Below are 17,444 nucleotides of genomic sequence, written 5' to 3' on the forward strand. Positions count from 1 at the left end.
CATCACCTGGATTTTCCATTGATCTGGGAAGGTGCTTAAAAATTTGCATTTCTAGCCCTAGCCGGTTTGGCTCAGTGGGAGAGTGTCAGTTCACGGACCAGTGAGTTGCAGGTTCGATTCCAGCCAAGGGCATTTTCCTTGGTTACAGTTCGTCCCTGGCCCTGGTGAAGGTCGTGCAGGAGGCAACCAATCGATGTGTCCTTTTCACGTCGATGTTTCTCTCTCTCTCTCTCCCTCCCACTCTATCTGAAGATAAAGAGAAAAATATCCTTGGCTGGGGATTAAAAAAAATAGAAAGGAAAATTTGTATTTCTAACAAGCTCCCATGTGAGTGAAGCTGCTGCTGCTGCTCCAAGACCCACACTTTGAGAACCACTCGGCTAAATGATTTGGGGCTGGTGTAAAGAGTTGGGTAGAGTGGACGCATATGCAAAATAATATAATCATAGACGTGTAGACTTGGAAAAAGTAAAGATCAATTATCCCATGGTACAAGTATGGAAACTGAGTTCCAGATCTACTTCACAAGTAGTAAGGGCAGAACAAAGACAAAAACCCTAATGTTAAAAGAACACTTATTTCCACCATGTTCTCCTGCTGCCTAAAAGTGGAATGCATCTCTCTAACACTAGGTGCAACTTCAGATTTAAAGTACCTGCTCTAGAAAATATAAATCACGGGATGGGATATTTTTTTGTTTTTCTTCATACATCATCTCTGATATGGATTATTGCCTTGACCAGCGCCTGATAGAGGAAGAGAACATGCTGGCACCATCTCTAAAGCAATTTTCTCTGCGAGTGGAGATTTTGCCATCCTACATCCCAGTGAGGGTGGCTGAAAAAATCCTGTTTGTTGGAGAATCTGTCCAGATGTTTGAGAATCAAAATGTCAACCTGACTAGAAAAGGTAGGAATCTCCTTGCACAATGTACCCCATCCTCAAAGGCCCTTCTTGATATTGCATGACCCCAGAGTACACCTGGTCAGAGTGAGTGGCTAGTAATGTTTATGAGCTGACATTTCAGCAGAACTATGACAAGCTTGCCCAAGAAACAGGTAAAAGAGCTGCATCAGCAGGGTGGGGAATCCTTGCCCCTCCTGGTTGTCCTGACTGTCTTCATCTGATGGTGCTTTTCGATTTTGCAGGATCCATTTTGAAAAACCAAGAGGACACTTATGCTGCTGAGCTGCATCGTCTCAAGCAGCAGCCTCTCTTCAGCCTGGTGGACTTTGAGCAGGTGGTGGATCGTATTCGGAGCACTGTGGCTGAGGTTTGTTTTTTGGAGTATATTTTCTTAGGAAGAAAGTGGACTGATTTCCCCAGAAATTGACTACTTGACTTTTATTTCTTCCTAATGTGGTAAGACCTTAGTTTGGAGGGAATTGTTTGAGAGTTGAAGGGCAAAAAGTAGGAAATGAAAGCATTCTCTCTGTTCTTAATTGTAGAGTCCTGGCCAGTAAGGCCCAGCAGTTAAAGCATTGGTCCTTGGACCAAAGGATCACAGGTTCAATTTTCAATCAAGGGCATTTACTTGAGTTGCAAATTCAATCCCCAGCCCTGGTTGGGGTCCTTCGGGAAGCAACCAATCAATGATGTTTCTCCCTCTCTTTCTTCCTTCCTGCCTCTCACTCTATCTTGAAAAAAAATCAATGGAAAAATATCCTTGGGTGAGGATTAACAACAACAAAAAAAAGTAGAGGCAGAACTACCTTAGCCTTTTCACACCTGACAGGAGTTTGCTAGTTAGTTAATTAGCCAGTTGAATAAAGGGAGGGCTTGGTCTCATTTCAGTCAGTCAGCATTTTGAGTCAGTTTATATACAGTAGTTGGAAATAGCTCCAAGGAATTGATGGGATTCTGACTAAATTTAGTGCCTTATGTTTTTGAATGGCTTTATTATTCTGTCATTTGTGGCCCTGGCCGGTTTGGCTCAGCGGTTAGAGTGTCCACCAGCGGTCCTGAGAGACCCGGGTTCGGTTCCCGCTAAGGGCATGTACCTCGGTTGCAGTTTGTCCCCAGCCCTGGTCTGTTGTGCGGGCGGCAGCCACTCGATGTGTTCCTTTCACATCGATGTATCTCTCTCTCTCCCTCCCACTCCACCTGAACAAAAAATGGAAAAATGTCCTCGGGTGAGGATAAAAAAAAAAACAGATAAAAGAAAATTTTTTAAAAATATTCTGTCATTTGTGGGTATGATACTCCTGAGGAAGGCGGAACAAGTATAATTTTTTCATTCCTATAAATGAAAAAAATACTCAGCTAAGTTGTCTGGTGTTGCACAGTAAGTAACAAAGATGAAGTCAGAAACTGGTCTTCTGACCCCTACCTAGTTCAGTGGTCTTATGTGAATTGTGCTTCATCCATGAATTGGCACATAAGTTTATCAAGTTAAATATATTATCTCTCCTTCTAGTTTATTATGAGATTTTTATCATAAATAGATGTTGAACTTTATCAGTTGCCTCTTCTATATCAATTAGGTACAGTTTCTGTGGGTTCTTTTTGTCCTTTAGTCTTTTCATATGTTAAATTGCTGGTTGAATGTTCATATATTGAATCTTTCTGAGATAAACTACATCGAATGGGATGTTTTATATTTTAATATACTATTGGATTTGGTTACCCAGTACAATTTGGAATTTTCACTTCTGTATTTACTATTATTATTTTATGTGATTGTAGAATAAAGATTATATAGACTTCATAAAATGAGATATCACTTTTTCTTTTTCTTTTTTTAAGAACAATTAATATAAGAGAGGAATTGTTACTGAAAGTTTGAACTTACCTGAAAATTTATCTAACCCAGGTGTTTTTAGGAGGGGAACTCTTTACCAACTCACTGTATTTAAAACCTATTAATTTATTCAAGACATTTATTTCTTCTTGTACCAGTTTTGGTACTTTCTACTTTTCTAGGAACTTACACATTTCATCTAGATTAATTTTTAAAAATCTTTGCTTGTCTATAGCTATTTTATTTCAATCTTCTTTTTTATTGCTTAGTCTTATTAATCTTTTCAAAGAACCAGCTTTTCTTTAATCTTCTTTATTTTTTTTATTTCATTGATATCTGCCTTTATCTTTATTGTTTTTTGTTCTTGTTTCTTTGAGTTTTCTCTGTTACTCTCGTCTATTTTTAATCTTTGTTTCCTAAGAAATATATATAAAACTTAAATGTTGCTTTGACTTTGTCCCACAAGTTTTTGGCCCGTGTTGTATTTTCATTATCATTCTGTTCTAAATAATTTTAATTTTCTTTTTAAAACAAGGGATTTAAGCTCTGGTCAGTTTGGCTCAGTGGTTAGAGCATTGGCCCGCGGACCTGAGAGTCCCAGGTTTGGTTCCCGCTAAGGGCACGTACCTCGGTTGCGGTTTGTCCCTGGCACCAGTTGGGGCCGTGTGGGTGGCAGCCAGTCAATGTGTCTCTCTCACATCGATGTTTCTCTCTCTCTCTCTTCTTCCCTCTCTCCCTCCTGCTCTATCTGAAGATAAATGCAAAAATGTCCTGGGTGAGGATAAAAAAATATAAAAAAATAAAACTTAATAAATCCCTTGTATTTTTTTTTTTTTTTTATCCTTACCCGAGGAAATTTTTCCATTTTTTGTTCAGGTAGAGTGGGAGGGAGGGAGGGAGAGAGAGAGAGAGAGAGAGAGAGAGAGAGAGAGAGAGAGAGAGAAACATCGATGTGAAAGGGACACATCGAGTGGCTGCCACTCACACAACCAACCAGGGCCAGGGACAAACTGCAACCAAGGTACATGCCCTTAGCGGGAACCAAACCCGGGTCTCTCTGGACCGCAGGCTGATGCTCTAACCGCTGAGCCAAACTAGCCAGGGCTTAAGTTTTATTTTTATTACATTATAGTTGGAGAATATAGTCTGTGTTATAGATCAGATTTCCCAGGAAACAGATTCTGAGACTGAAATTTGGTAGCAAGAAGTGAGGGAAGCAGGATTAAGCAGAGAGAGAAGGTAAACTGTGATGTAATTGTAACAGAAGGCTTGGCTAATCCTATGCAGTTCTGAAGCTAGAATGGCTCATCAGAGAGGTCCTCAGTTGAGAGGTTCAAGGGCTATGCCACCAGAAATTGAACTGGGCTCTACTCAGGGAGGGGAACCTTGGGTGAGGAAGCTCTCTTTAGCCAAAGGCAATTCTGGAGGGCCAACAACAGGCAATACTCCCAGCAGCTGGGGTATTGGATATCTCAGTCTTACAGGGGAGAATCCACTCCATCTGTTCTGAAAGTCCTGCTTCAGGTTGTTTGTGTTATCTCCTGTTCTATTTCATTTACTCCTCACGCACCTAGTTATTTTGACCTGTGTGCTTATATTCCCCAGGAGATGTCAGCTACTTTGTCTAGAAATTTGTTATTAGAGAAGGGCCAAAGGCCAGTCCTTAATCTATGTCAGTTCTAGTGAGGAGGGGATGAGTGCCAGGGTGGAGATTCAGGACAAACTGTGTCAATGGTGATCACTTCATTGAACAAATCCTTGCCATGATTTCACCTGTGGTACTGGTAATGGTTATGGTTTATTTTTGTATATTAATCCTTTAATAATCTGTATATCAGTTCTCTTGGACTTTCTATGCAGATTATATCATCTGTTAATAATAATAGTTCTATTTCTTTCCAGTTACATATTTTCTTATCTTACTGCATTGGCAAAGTCTAGTACAATTTTGAATGACTTTAAAGGAATTTCCTACAATGTTTCACCATGAAATAAGTTGTTTTCTATGGGTTTTTTGGCATATACCCTTTCTAAGAATAAGTTTCTTTCTCTTTCTTGTTTGTTTTTCTAAAATCATGAATGGATATCAACTTTTATCAAATGCTTTTTCTGCATCTATTGAAGTGATCCTATGTTGTTGTTTTTTTATCTTTAACATATTAATTACATTCATATTTAAGTTTTGAGATAAAATTCACATGATACTATTTGAGCCATTTAAAAGTAGTATATAATTCACTGGTTTCTAGTGTATTCACAATGTTGTGTAATCATCACCACTATTTAATTTCAGAACATTTCCATCTCATATATATTGTTTTTCTGTTAAACTACCCTTTCATTCCTGGGTTTAACCCAACTTGATCATGGTTTATATTCTTTTTTCAACATTGCTGGATTTGTACAAAACCATTTTTTTACAGAAGTTTGCATTCATGAAATTTTGTCTGTTTTTTTTTTTAAATCTTATTTTTTTATTTTATTTTTTATTTTATTTGTTACAGATGTTTCTCCTTTTTTACCCCATTGACATCCTCTTCCCCATCCCCCTACCCCGTCCCCAGCTTTGTTTTGTCCATGTTCATTGGTTATACGTACATGCATATAAGTTCTGTGGTTTATCTCTTCCCTCCCCGCTCTACCCCCTCTTCTGAGGGTTGTCAGTCTGTACCCTACTTCCATTTTTCTGGGTCTGCCCTATTCCTCAGACTGTTATGTTCATTATATTCCACAAATAAGTGAGATCATGTGGTATTTGTCTTTTTCTGCTTGGCTTATTTCACTTAGGATAATACTTTTCATGTCCCTCCATGAATTTTGTCTTTTATTGGTTCTTTCACAGCATCTCTGGAAACTGATGGTGGAAGAGTCAGATTTACTGGGTCAGCTGAAGGTAATAGCTTAGCTGTTCTATTCACTCATAAATTGATGCTGGTGGGCACAGTCTTCATTCTCTAGCCTCTCCTGAGAGCATTGATTGCCTGTACCCAATTTGTAGATGGCCTGGTATGTCCTCAGCCAAGTGGCCAACTCTACCTAATACTACAAATGTACCACAGTATAAAACTTCAGGTGTTAACTTTCTTCTGGCATGATATAACTGTGTGTTTATTGAATAATGGTACCAAAGACACACCAGACATCCTGCCATGAGGGATTACTAAATATGCAGTTTTGAAATGCCAAAAGCCTATATCCTTTTGTAGGTTAGCTCAAACTGTGATTTGGAAATTATACGTGTAATTCCAGTAAGAGTGAGTTACTGATGGCCCTCCTAGATTACCAAATTGTAAATTCTTTCTGCAGATCATTAAAGACTTTTACCTTCTGGGACGTGGAGAACTGTTTCAGGCCTTCATTGACACAGCTCAACACATGTTAAAAACACCACCCACCGCAGTAACGGAACATGGTAATTGTCCTGTTCTGAAGTTTTAGGGTATTTCTTGGCTACTGAACCATTGAGGCCTGCTCCACATAAGAGCAGACAGGCGAGTTGCAAGGATGGAAGGTCTTTCAGGTAGGCTTCACACTAAGGTCACTGGGAGCAGCCTCTTGGCTTTGTGACCTTTCCTGGAAGAGTTGGTACAGGCCTTCAGACCAGGTATTTTATCTCATTGGATTAAGCCAAATATATTCTTTTTTCTTTTTTTGGTACGTGCCCCTAGCGGGAACTAAACCTGGGACTCTCTGGTCTGTAGGCCAGTGCTCCAACCACTGAGCAAAACCAGCCAGGGCCAAATATATTGTTTATATTGGAATTTATTGCCACTTATTGTATTAGAATTCTTTAAGTTGTGATGATGGATACCTAACCTGAACCAACCTAGGTAGAAAAGGGGAATGTATTTGCTATTGTATTTATAACTCCAGGGGGCTGAGGTATAGCTGGACCTCAGAACAATGGAAGCTAGGGTCTTGAATTCTGCTAGGATTCTCTCTGTCTTTCCATTATCTTCTCTGTGCCCCTTGTACATCCTTTGATGGCCTGACATTCCCATCTGGAAACATGGCCACTAGCAGCTCCTAGGAACATGCCTCATAGTGTCTACTGGAGGAGCCAAACCTGGTCTCTCTGGTAGCAGATTTAAAAATTCTGAGGAAAGGATTTTGATTAGCCCAGCCCAGATCACCTACCTATATCCCTGTATAAAGAGGTCACACATTAAGATGTGCCTGCTTCAGTAAAGTACTTAACCCTTGACCAATGGGAATAACCAATATTCCCATTCAAACTATGTGACAGAAGTTGAGTGAGGATCAAAGTTAAGAAAGAAAGAGAAAGAGAGAAGGAAAAGAACAGGAAGGGAAGGGGAGGGAATGGGGGGGGGTGGAGTTATTATTATTCTAGCTCTATAAAACGGTAGATGTCCACTATACTTACGTAGGATTTTTTTGGTTGCAAATATCAGAAAACCCAATTCAAACTCAAAGGGGAAAAATTATTTATTGATTCTTATAATTGTAAAAGTCAGAGGTATGATGGTTTTAGCCAGAGTTTGATCTAATGGCTCACATGACACTTTCAGGACTTGGTGTCATTCCATCTTTACCTCTTTCTTCTCAGACAGGTCTGTTCCATGTGGTGGCAGGATGGCCTCCAATGAAGCTCACGTGCCACTAAGTCCCTGTTTAACACACACACACACACACACACACACACACACACAGCTGTACTCTTTCAGAGTCTGAATAAAGCCTCTTAATTGGCCTGGCTTGGATCATATTCATACCCCTAAACAAAATAGTGTATCAAAGTAGAATATTCCATGATGATGCCTGAGTCGCTGCTGATCCCTAGGATCAGGTATTGTCAGCCCTCTGGAACTACATGGATTGCACTGCACAGGGGTGATCCTTCAAGGAAAATCAGGATGCTGTTATAAGCAAGAGGAGGAGGAATACATGTTAGTCCGGCAAAAGCAAAAGCAAAAGCAACAGACGTCTATTGCATCCTGTTATTCGTGTTAGGCAGGCTGGGGAGAGGTGGAAAGCTGGAGGAATCTGGGTTTGTTATGTAGCCAAGCATTCTTATCAGCTCATGTGTTCTTTCTTGCAGATGTGAATGTGGCCTTCCAACAGTCCGCACACAAGGTGTTGCTAGATGATGACAACCTTCTCCCTCTGTTGCACTTGACAATAGAGTACCATGGAAAGGAGCATAAAGGTTTGCCATTCTTCGTTACATCTTTCTGCTCCTACTGGTCATCATCTGTTTTCCTACCTCTGCTTCCATCCACCTCCACAGAAACCATATCATTTTGGACCTTAGAAACCACCTAATCCAAATTTCTACAGGAGAAAAGGGAAGAAGTCTACAGAGGCTGAGATGCCAGGGCCATGATTTCTGCTTTTGTCATGCTACTAGAATTATCTCTATTTCAAGCCACCAGACTTTAGGGCTAAACAATGAATCTCTATTTTTTTTTTTTTTTTTTTTATCTTCACCCGAGGACATTTTTCCATTTTTTTGTTCAGGTAGAGTGGGAGGGAGAGAGAGGAACAGAGAGAGAGAGAGAGAAACATCGATGTGAAAGGGACACATCGAGTGGCTGCCACCCGCACAACCAACCAGGGCCGGGGACAAACTGCAACCGAGGTACGCGCCCTTAGCGGGAACCGAACCCGGGTCTCTCCGGACCGCAGGCCGACGCTCTAACCGCTGAGCCAAACCGGCCAGGGCTAAACAATGAATCTCTAAAAGACCTCCTAAGAGAACTTCACACAGATGTTTCCTTGCCTTTGCATGTCCCCTTTGTGTCTCCTTCATGCTTCCGACACTGCAGGCTGAGTGAGCGCGCATTTGTGAATGCTATTCACCTGTTGAAGCTCTGGTTCTAGATCAGCGAAATCTTATCTAGACCTCCTCCCTTCTCCTCTTGACAGATGCTACTCAGGCCAGAGAAGGGCCTCCTCGGGAAACTTCTCCTCGGGAAGCCCCTGCATCAGGCTGGGCAGCCCTAGGTCTTTCCTACAAAGTACAGTGGCCACTGCACATTCTCTTCACTCCTGCTGTCCTGGAAAAGTGAGTATTTCTGAGTTTCTCACAGGTAAATAATACCCACCTTACTTCCAAGGGATGAAAGCAGGAATACAATCATTGGGAGAACAATAGCCACCCAGATAGTTTTTAACAGCTTGTAAATCAAGAGGTTTCAAACTCAAATGCCTTCAGGGGCTGGACAGGAAATATTCGTAAGTGAAGCCACAGACTTGAGACTGTAAGGAGTGTTGAATGAATGGGAGGGTCAAACCCTTAAAACCATGAGAGGTCCATTTGTTTTGTTATTTTTTCAGTCCTCATCTGAGGACATTTTTCCATTTGTTTTCAGACAGAGTGAGAGGGGGGAAGAGAAAGAGAGAGAAACATCAAATGGTTGCCTCCTGCACGACCCCAACCAGGGCCAGAGACGAACCGCCACCGAGGTACGTGCCCTTGACCCGAATCGAACCCGCGACTCTTTGGTCCGCGAGCCAACACTCTAACCACTGAGCAACCTGCCAGGGCTGTTTCGTTTCTTTTTTTTTCTTTTTTCTTTTTCCTTTATTGATTTTACAGAGAGAGGAATTGAGAGGGAGAGAGAGAGAGAAACAATGATGAAAGAGAACATCGATGAGAGAGAACATCAATTGGCCGCCTCCTGCATGCCCCCCACTGGGGATCAGGCCCACAACCTGGGCATGCGTCCTGACTGGGAATCAAACTGGCGACCTCTCGGTGCATAGGTCAATGCTCTACCACTGAGCCACACCAGCCAGACTGTTTTGTTTTTTTTAATGGCAAAATAAGCAGTTTACAGGATGTGTTTGTGACCTGGAAGACATGCAGTCCCTGAACCACAAAGAGTCTGGCATTTGATAAGTCCATCAGACTGATGAGGTTCCTCCTTAACTTTTGTAATTTTATTATTTACTTGGGAATACTTTCCAAGCTCAAGCGTTTGCTGTGGACTTTATTCACTAGGAAGAACACCTCCTTATCCCCAGGGAGAGGCAATGGGAGCAACCAAGCTGGGCAAGGGATGGAATGAAGGAGTGTTACACCAAGGTGGTAAAACTCTTGGATCAGTTGAGGTCTTTACCCTGAGAGCCTGCTGAATGCTGTTGCTCGGCCCCATCAGGACCTAATGTCCCTAAACCAGAAGGAAACTAGAGCTCTAGAGAAAGGAAACAGGAAAAGCATACTTGGCTGGTGGTGGCCTCTGACATCCATCCCCAAGCCATTTCAGGAGTGTCCCAAATCCTATTACAGGTTCTGGCACTGGCCCTGGCCTGGCTGGAGGATAGAAGCCATCATGCTCAGCCTAGGGGAAGGGAGAAAAGGGAAACAAATGAATAAAAGGACCTCTCTTATTCCTCCCTCTTCCTTTTCACAACCCCCTTTACTTTTGGGGGTAGAGAAGCTTAGGGTATGAGAGATTAGGCATAAACTGGGGGAAAAAAATGCTTATTCAAGGGGAAGGTTCAGAGCCCACAGGCCACTCACTACCTCAACTTGATATGCTCTTACCACCCTTAAAGAAATCAAACTCAGAAGTATTTTTAAACTTTTTATTATGAAAATTTCCTATGGACTATAAATAACTCCCATGTACTCATTATCCATCTTCAGTAACCATCCACATTATGGAACATGATTTTTTGCTGGGGCCTATAAAGCAATACCAGACATGTCATTTCACTCTGTCACTATGCAATTCAAAAGGGCATATTTTAATTTTTTTTCTTTATTGATTTTAGAGAGGAAGGGAGAGGGAGAGAGAGATGGAAACATCGATGAGAGAGAACATCGATTAACTGCCTCCTGCATGCCCCCACTGGGGATCTGGCCCACAACCTGGGCACGTGCCCTGATCGGGAATCAAACCAGTGACCTCTTGGTGCATGGGTCAACACTCAACCACTAAGCCACACTGGCCACGCCAAGAAGGCATGTTTTTAAACACAACTACAATGCCATTATTATGCCCAATAAAATTAATAATTTCTTATTATCTGATATCCAGTCTACATTGAAATTTGCCCAATTATCTAAAAAATGATTTTTATGGTTGAGTTTATTCGAATCAGAATCTAAACAAGGTGTACTGTTTTCAGTATGTTGTTCCATTAGAAATTGGTAATTTTTAAAAACCAAATGGAGGAGGGAGGAATCAGTGGGGGAAAATGGAGAAACATCTGTAACAAAAATTAATTAATAAAAAGAAAAACCAAATGGAATCAGTTTGTCTTCTGCATGCCTACCTAGAATAAGTAAATATATGCAGTTCCACCAGGAATCAGCTGCTCTTCCCAAGTGTCTTCTCAGTACAGGCTCAGCATTAGGCGACTCGTCCCTGAGCCTGCTGCAAGGGGGTCTCTGTGAGAGGAGCCCTTGATTTTATTTTCCGTTTGGGCTTCAGGGACAGAGAATCAGATTAACAAATCCTTGGTTCCTAACATATTCTTATTATGGGTCTTTGCAAGACTCTCCCTCCTTCCTTCTTAAAACAACACTCCCCCCCCCCCCCCAATAAAACCACTTCCCAGCACAGAGCTAGAACACTGACAGTATGTCCTTCTACCTATGTGGTCCTTCCTGGGGGAAAGAGGCAGGCCCCCCTTGCCTCCCACATCCCAAAGCAACCACTATCCTAAATTCCATGTTTTCTATCATGTATATAGTTTTAAATATGTGTGTGTGTGTATACATACATATATATATTATTCCCCCAAAGTATACTTTTTTTTCTATTTAGTTGTTTTAAGCACTATAAAAGAGTATGAGACTGTATGTAATCTTTTTATATTTACCTTTTTTATTCAAAATATCACTGGAGTTATGTTGTTTTGTACAGCTGAAGTCCATTTGATGGCTATGTAGTAGTTCATCATATAAATAAACCAGTTTATTTGTCCCCAACTCTAGCCATTCTTATTTCCTTCCTCTCTTTTTGGGGAGGGGCAGATGGCACAAAGTGCCAGGGTCTGTCATGTAGATGGGGACAGGGAGTGAAATTTTCATCGGGCACAGCCTGCTGTTTCTGTCCCAGGTACAATGTTGTTTTCAAGTACTTACTGAGTGTGCGTCGGGTACAAGCCGAACTGCAGCACTGCTGGGCCCTACAGATGCAGCGCAAGCACCTCAAGTCCAACCAGACCGACGCAGTCAAGTGGCGCCTAAGAAATCACATGGCGTTCTTAGTGGATAACCTTCAGTACTACCTCCAGGTCTGTGCTGTCGGATGAGTAGGAGAAAGGAGTACGAAGAGAAGTCCAGGATGTTGGCAGGAGTTATTGAGGAGGGGCTGTAATCCCATATTTAGTGAAACATGGGGGTTTGAGAAAAATTCACAGATTATATCACTAGGCATGTTTCTTGGGAATATTTTTGAAGAAAGTGAAAATAAATGGAGAATGATAGGGTCCTTCAGCAGTGAAGTATTTAATTATTATTGACTTGACCCTTATTTTTCTAGTTTGCTATAACTTCTGGAATCCTATCAGATGAAACTAAGTCAGTGGGGGGATGTGGCATGAGGGATTGGGATGGGAAGAGTGGGGGGTGGGGAATCTGCCAAGACACTGGAGGCTCAGAAATTTAGGCAAATAACTTTCTACAAGGCCAGGTCTCTAAGGGTGTCTTTGGTCAGTCTTAAAGCGGCTGGGATAGGAGGAATGCGTGGGGGCAGGGAATGCCTGTGTCATCCTGTCAGGCATCTTAATGTCCCTGAGTGCTCCTCATGTGCAAGGTGCTAAAATTATTTGTGTAACTGTTTATCAGGTAGATGTGCTGGAATCTCAGTTTTCACAGCTGCTTCATCAAATCAATTCCACCCGAGACTTTGAAAGCATCCGACTGGCCCACGACCACTTCCTGAGCAATTTGCTGGCTCAGTCTTTTATCTTGTTGAAACCTGTAAGTAGGACTGGTTGGTTTCCTCAGACTGCTTCGAGCCTGACTGTTCCCTTAGCCACTTTGAGTTGCCTGGATATGGAACTATCATTAAGTAATTGTTCACTATTTAAAACATCTGAAACAACTTATAAAGCAAAATGAAAGGGAATGTTAAAAGGGAACTTAAATGTCTTTAAATCTCTGACATATATCATAGGACGTGGTGAGCAGCTATAGTTGAAAAAATCTGGGCTTAACCCTGAGAAGTATTTCAAGAAATTTTAGAAACCTGACACCACAGAAAGACCAATGAACAGCATATAGAATTTACTTTCCTAGAAATCTTTTGGATAAGGATCAACCAGTTGTTTGAAAGTAGTTTTCACAAACTGAAGCAGTGAGTGTCTCCGTGTGTGTGTGTGTGTTCATACACTTGTACATATGTACGTCTCCTTCAGGGAAGTTCTCAACTTTGGAGCCACATGGGAGTCATCTGGGAGCTTTAAAAAAACCAAGTGTCGCCCTGGCCAGTTTAGCTCAGCTGTTAGAGCTCGACCTGTGGTCTGGAGAGACCTAGGTTTGGTTCCCGCTAAGGGCACGTACTCGGTTGCAATTTGTCCCCGGCCCTGGTTGGGTCATGTGGGTGGCAACCACTCAATGTGTCGCTTTCACATTGATGTCTCTCTCTGTCTCCCTCCTTCCCACTCTATCTGAACAAAATATCGAAAAATGTCCTCAGGTGAGGATAAAAAATAAATAAACCAAGCGCCCAGAGCACTTAAATTAGAGTCCCTAGAATGGAACCCAGGTATCAGTATTTTTTTTTTTTTTAATCCTCACCCGAGGACACTTTTCCATTTTTTGTACAGATAGAGTGGGAGGGACAGAGAGGAAGGGAGAGAGAGAGAGAAACATCGATGTGAAGGGACACATCGAGTGGCCGCCACCCGCACGACCAACCAGGGCCGGGGACAAACTGCAACCGAAGTACGTGCCCTTAGCGGGAACCGAACCCAGGTCTCTCTGGACCGCAGGCCAACGCTCTAACTGCTGAGCCAAACCGGCCAGGGCAGGTATCAGTATTTTTTTAAAGCTTACAATCCGATTCCAATTCCAGGATAAAAACAAGAATATTGAAATGACCTCTTATAGTCCCTACTGTAACAGTAACCTTTTATCCCTGCTGCGAGCTAACTGTCACGCCCCCATTGTGCCAACCACAAGCGCTAGACTTCTCTTTTGTTCTGATATTTGAGGTTGTTAGTTTTGCTACCCTAAGGGAGAGAGTTATATAAATGCCACTGAAAAGGGTTCTGTGAATTGAAAATGACCAAAAACCACTATGACAGACTGTTTTTGTATGACATGAGTGCATCGAAAAGCAGAATCTCAGAGCAGGTGGTCATCACTAAATGTTTATTGAGTGCTTACTGTATGCAAGGCACTGGGGATACAAAGAGGTATAAGTCATGGCTCTGCCCTTAAGGAGCTCACAATCTAGTTGGAGAAAAAGGACATACATACACGGGTCAGTAACAACATAGGTGGCCTGAACAAACACCAGCTGAGTAGTACAGATAATATAAAGGAGAATTAGGGGGTCACTAAAGGCTACAGTGGGAAGGGAGCATTCCACTGAGGGAGTGGGACGTGGCGTTAGGAGGAGAGTGTCTCAGGCACAGGGAACAACAGTGAAAGCAAAGCTCAAGGCAGGAGCACACGTGGTGGGTCCAAGAAACGACGCCTAGTTAGTTTAGCATGGCTAGAGCAGAGGTTTTGTGCAGGGTGACCAGGAGAACAGTAGCCTCTTTGCCAGGAAGGGAGGATTTGTTTGACAAATGTTGCATTTGGAGGGGTTGGCAGGACTTACATGTGGCATTCTCTCTCCTGAGGTCAGATGTGGGAGCATGAGAATGAGTTAGCTCTTAGATTATTTTCCCAAATCTTTAATTTCATAGACCTTTTTCCTAATGCCAACTCTTGTTCTCTGGGTAGGTGTTTCACTGCCTGAATGAAATCCTAGATCTCTGTCATAGCTTTTGCTCACTGGTCAGTCAGAACCTGGGCCCACTGGATGAACGTGGGGCCGCTCAGCTGAGCATCCTGGTGAAGGTGAGTCTGCCTGGCCAGGGGAAGTATGCAGCCTGGTCCAAAGGATAGAGGTGGTTTTGCCAATGGGGAACCATATCTTTCCCTTTGAGGCAGTGAAGTCTTTCCCCAATACATACACACAGAAATAAAAAGATACAAATGTAAATGTTGATATCAGTTGATTTTGAAGGAGATAATTATGTGCTGCCTCAGTGTTCAAAAATAGTTCAGCCCTGAATAGTTTATTCAGCCCACCAAATACTCATTGGCTTTGCTTTTACTTTCTCATATCCAACCTCCTTCCTTCCTTCCTTCAACTAACCCCCTATTTTACTGAGATGATAATTATCTACTGTAACAAAAATGTAAAGGCTCTCCCCAACCTCAGTACAGAACAGAACATATTGAGACCAGCTGCTAAGTTCCTATGGAGAATGAGAGAGTATTTCCATAGGAAGTCCTGTGTTCTCTATGGACTTGGTACTAGGAAGTCATTTTAGCTGCTAAGAGAAATGGGAGTGTGGGAAGGCCAGATGATGCTGTAGAATTCTGAGCTTTTTCCAAGGAATGCCCCCCTCTCCACATGGATAATTGGTGAGTCAAGAGGAATAGTAACTTGAGTCCTTCTCTCTGCAGGGCTTTAGCCGCCAGTCTTCACTCCTATTCAAGATTCTCTCCAGTGTTCGGAATCATCAGATCAACTCGGATTTGGCTCAACTACTGTTACGACTAGATTATAACAAATATTACACCCAGGCTGGTGGAACTCTGGGCAGGTAGGAACAATCCATGGTGAACTCTGGACTGTGTGTGTGGCTTTTATAAAATGAGTTCTAGAATTCCAAAGCTGGAAGCCGACTTTAGCCATCATCTAGTCCATATACCCTCACTTTATAAACAAGGAAACTGAAACTCTAAGGCTCAGAGAGATAAAGGGCTGTGTCTGATCATTTTTTACCATTTTAATGGATTATTTTCCAGTAAAAATCATCATAGTAAATTACTAAACTCCTAGGCTGAGATGGGTTTTAAGTTCTTGGCTAGGTTGTGTATTGCTGTGCTGAGAAGCAGCTTGGCTTCAGTTCCCAGTTCTGACATTAACTAGTTGAGTAGCCTTAAGCACCCTGCTTCATGGGCCCACAGCTTCTGTGTCTATGAAAGGAGGGGACCACTCCTTCTAATCTAATACTGAAATGCAGTAGCTGTTGGCTTCTTTCAGGTCTTTCCCATTTAAAAAAGCATTTTATTATTCTTTTTCTTTCTGAAATGTCCTCAAGCAGACTTTTCCTAAGCAGTTTTAGCAGAAGAGTCAAAGAAACTTTGAGTTTTAAGATGACATTACAGATCACAGGTTGCCCTGATTCATATTTCTGTGAAGAAAACAGGGAAGCATGTTTGATGAGGCTTTTCTCTTTTTTTCTAGTTTTGGGATGTGAACATTTCTAACTCACAAACTGAAATAACAAGTCTATCCCCACTGCGTTCCCACCTTTGACAGAAGATCCAAAACCAACATCTCATTCACTAGCCCCTCACCAAGTGTCTGCAAACTACTGAGATGGCTCTACCTTTCGTCCTAGAAGCGATTACTGGATGTTCATGGGTATAGATCCTCCCGCTGCTTCCATGTGGAAGGAAGGGTCTGCCCCACCCTAGGGGAGTTCTTCACTTGCCCACAAAGGAGGACATGTGGCATCAACTCAGCTGACCATGCAGCATCTGTTCCATTGAGAACATCTGTCAAATAAGTTACTTACTGAGCACTATGTGCCTAGGTACTGTTCCAGCTGCGAGAGACACAGCAGTAAGTAATATATATCAGAAAGCTAAATATTTTGTGGCTGTGTGAAAAAGGAATTATGTTTATAAGTAAGTCAGCTGCTGGATGTTACCATTGAGCAAGAAAGGCACCGGGTAAGATAGGCTTCCCCTCGCCCCACAGACCCTCTTTCCTCCTCTAGAAAATTGAAATTGAGAATGTCCCATCCTGCCCTGGCCGGTTTGGCTCAGCGGTTAGAGCGTCGGCCTGCGGTCCTGAGAATGTCCCATCCTTAAGGATCTTCAAAACTGTGAATATGAAGAATTTTACCAATAACTTTCAATTATTTCAGGTTGGTAAAAGGGCAATTCTAGTTATTGACAATGTATTTAAAGTATTTTTAACAAAGGAAAAAAGCTCCTTAAGAAAAAAAATTGATGTCAAATTGTTAAGAGTTCAAATACTGAAAATTGCAGGTCTAATTATCTAATTTTGGAACCACGGGTTCTCCTAATCTAGCCCAACCATCACTGGTAATTACTAACATTCATATCAGTATAAATGAAAATAAATCTTCATTTAATAATTTCCTTTAGACCAAAAAAGAATGCAGCATTCTGGCTTCAGTTTATAGCCACTTGATTTGGTCTTCATCTCTTCATCTTCTATCACATACTTGACACCCTTATTCCCTGCAGTTATCAGCTAAAGACCCCATAACTGCTGCCCTGGAGCAGGGGTTGACAAACCATTGCCTGCTACCTATTTTTATAAGTAAAGCTTTACTGGAACACAGCCACTCTTGCTCGTGTACCTGTTGTCTGTGGTTGCTTCCATGTCATCATGGCAAAGGTGAGTAGCTGTGACAAACAAATCCTAAAATACTATTTGGCAGGAAAATGTTTTTGACCCCTGCTTTACAGAATGGGAAGACATCAACAGGGATGATGCTAGGGGTAGGGAAGGAACAACTTCCA

The 17,444-nt window shown here is 42.0% G+C and overlaps 1 protein-coding gene across 2 annotated transcripts in view; it reads left to right on the plus strand.

Annotated features, from left to right (window-relative positions):
* The window catches only part of TUBGCP4 (tubulin gamma complex associated protein 4), a 35,246-nt gene extending 18,482 nt beyond the window's left edge, over positions 1 to 16,764 (plus strand). Inside the window, exons 8-19 of one of the 2 annotated variants that reach the window (XM_036258445.1) lie at positions 744 to 909; positions 1,149 to 1,273; positions 5,583 to 5,633; positions 6,047 to 6,152; positions 7,800 to 7,907; positions 8,627 to 8,765; positions 11,773 to 11,950; positions 12,504 to 12,638; positions 14,613 to 14,729; positions 15,345 to 15,484; positions 16,132 to 16,512; positions 16,670 to 16,764. In XM_036258445.1, coding sequence (XP_036114338.1) covers positions 744 to 909; positions 1,149 to 1,273; positions 5,583 to 5,633; positions 6,047 to 6,152; positions 7,800 to 7,907; positions 8,627 to 8,765; positions 11,773 to 11,950; positions 12,504 to 12,638; positions 14,613 to 14,729; positions 15,345 to 15,484; positions 16,132 to 16,144 — 1,278 coding nt within the window. In that variant the 3' untranslated portion in view covers positions 16,145 to 16,512; positions 16,670 to 16,764. Of the gene's footprint in view, positions 1 to 743; positions 910 to 1,148; positions 1,274 to 5,582; positions 5,634 to 6,046; positions 6,153 to 7,799; positions 7,908 to 8,626; positions 8,766 to 11,772; positions 11,951 to 12,503; positions 12,639 to 14,612; positions 14,730 to 15,344; positions 15,485 to 16,131; positions 16,513 to 16,669 lie in introns of those variants that run through there. The other variant, XM_036258456.1, reaches the window with a different exon arrangement.
* Positions 16,765 to 17,444: the final 680 nt, after the last annotated feature.

This window comes from Molossus molossus, unplaced genomic scaffold (assembly GCF_014108415.1).
Source record: "Molossus molossus isolate mMolMol1 unplaced genomic scaffold, mMolMol1.p scaffold_m16_p_1, whole genome shotgun sequence".
In the NCBI taxonomy this organism is placed as follows: domain Eukaryota; kingdom Metazoa; phylum Chordata; class Mammalia; order Chiroptera; family Molossidae; genus Molossus; species Molossus molossus.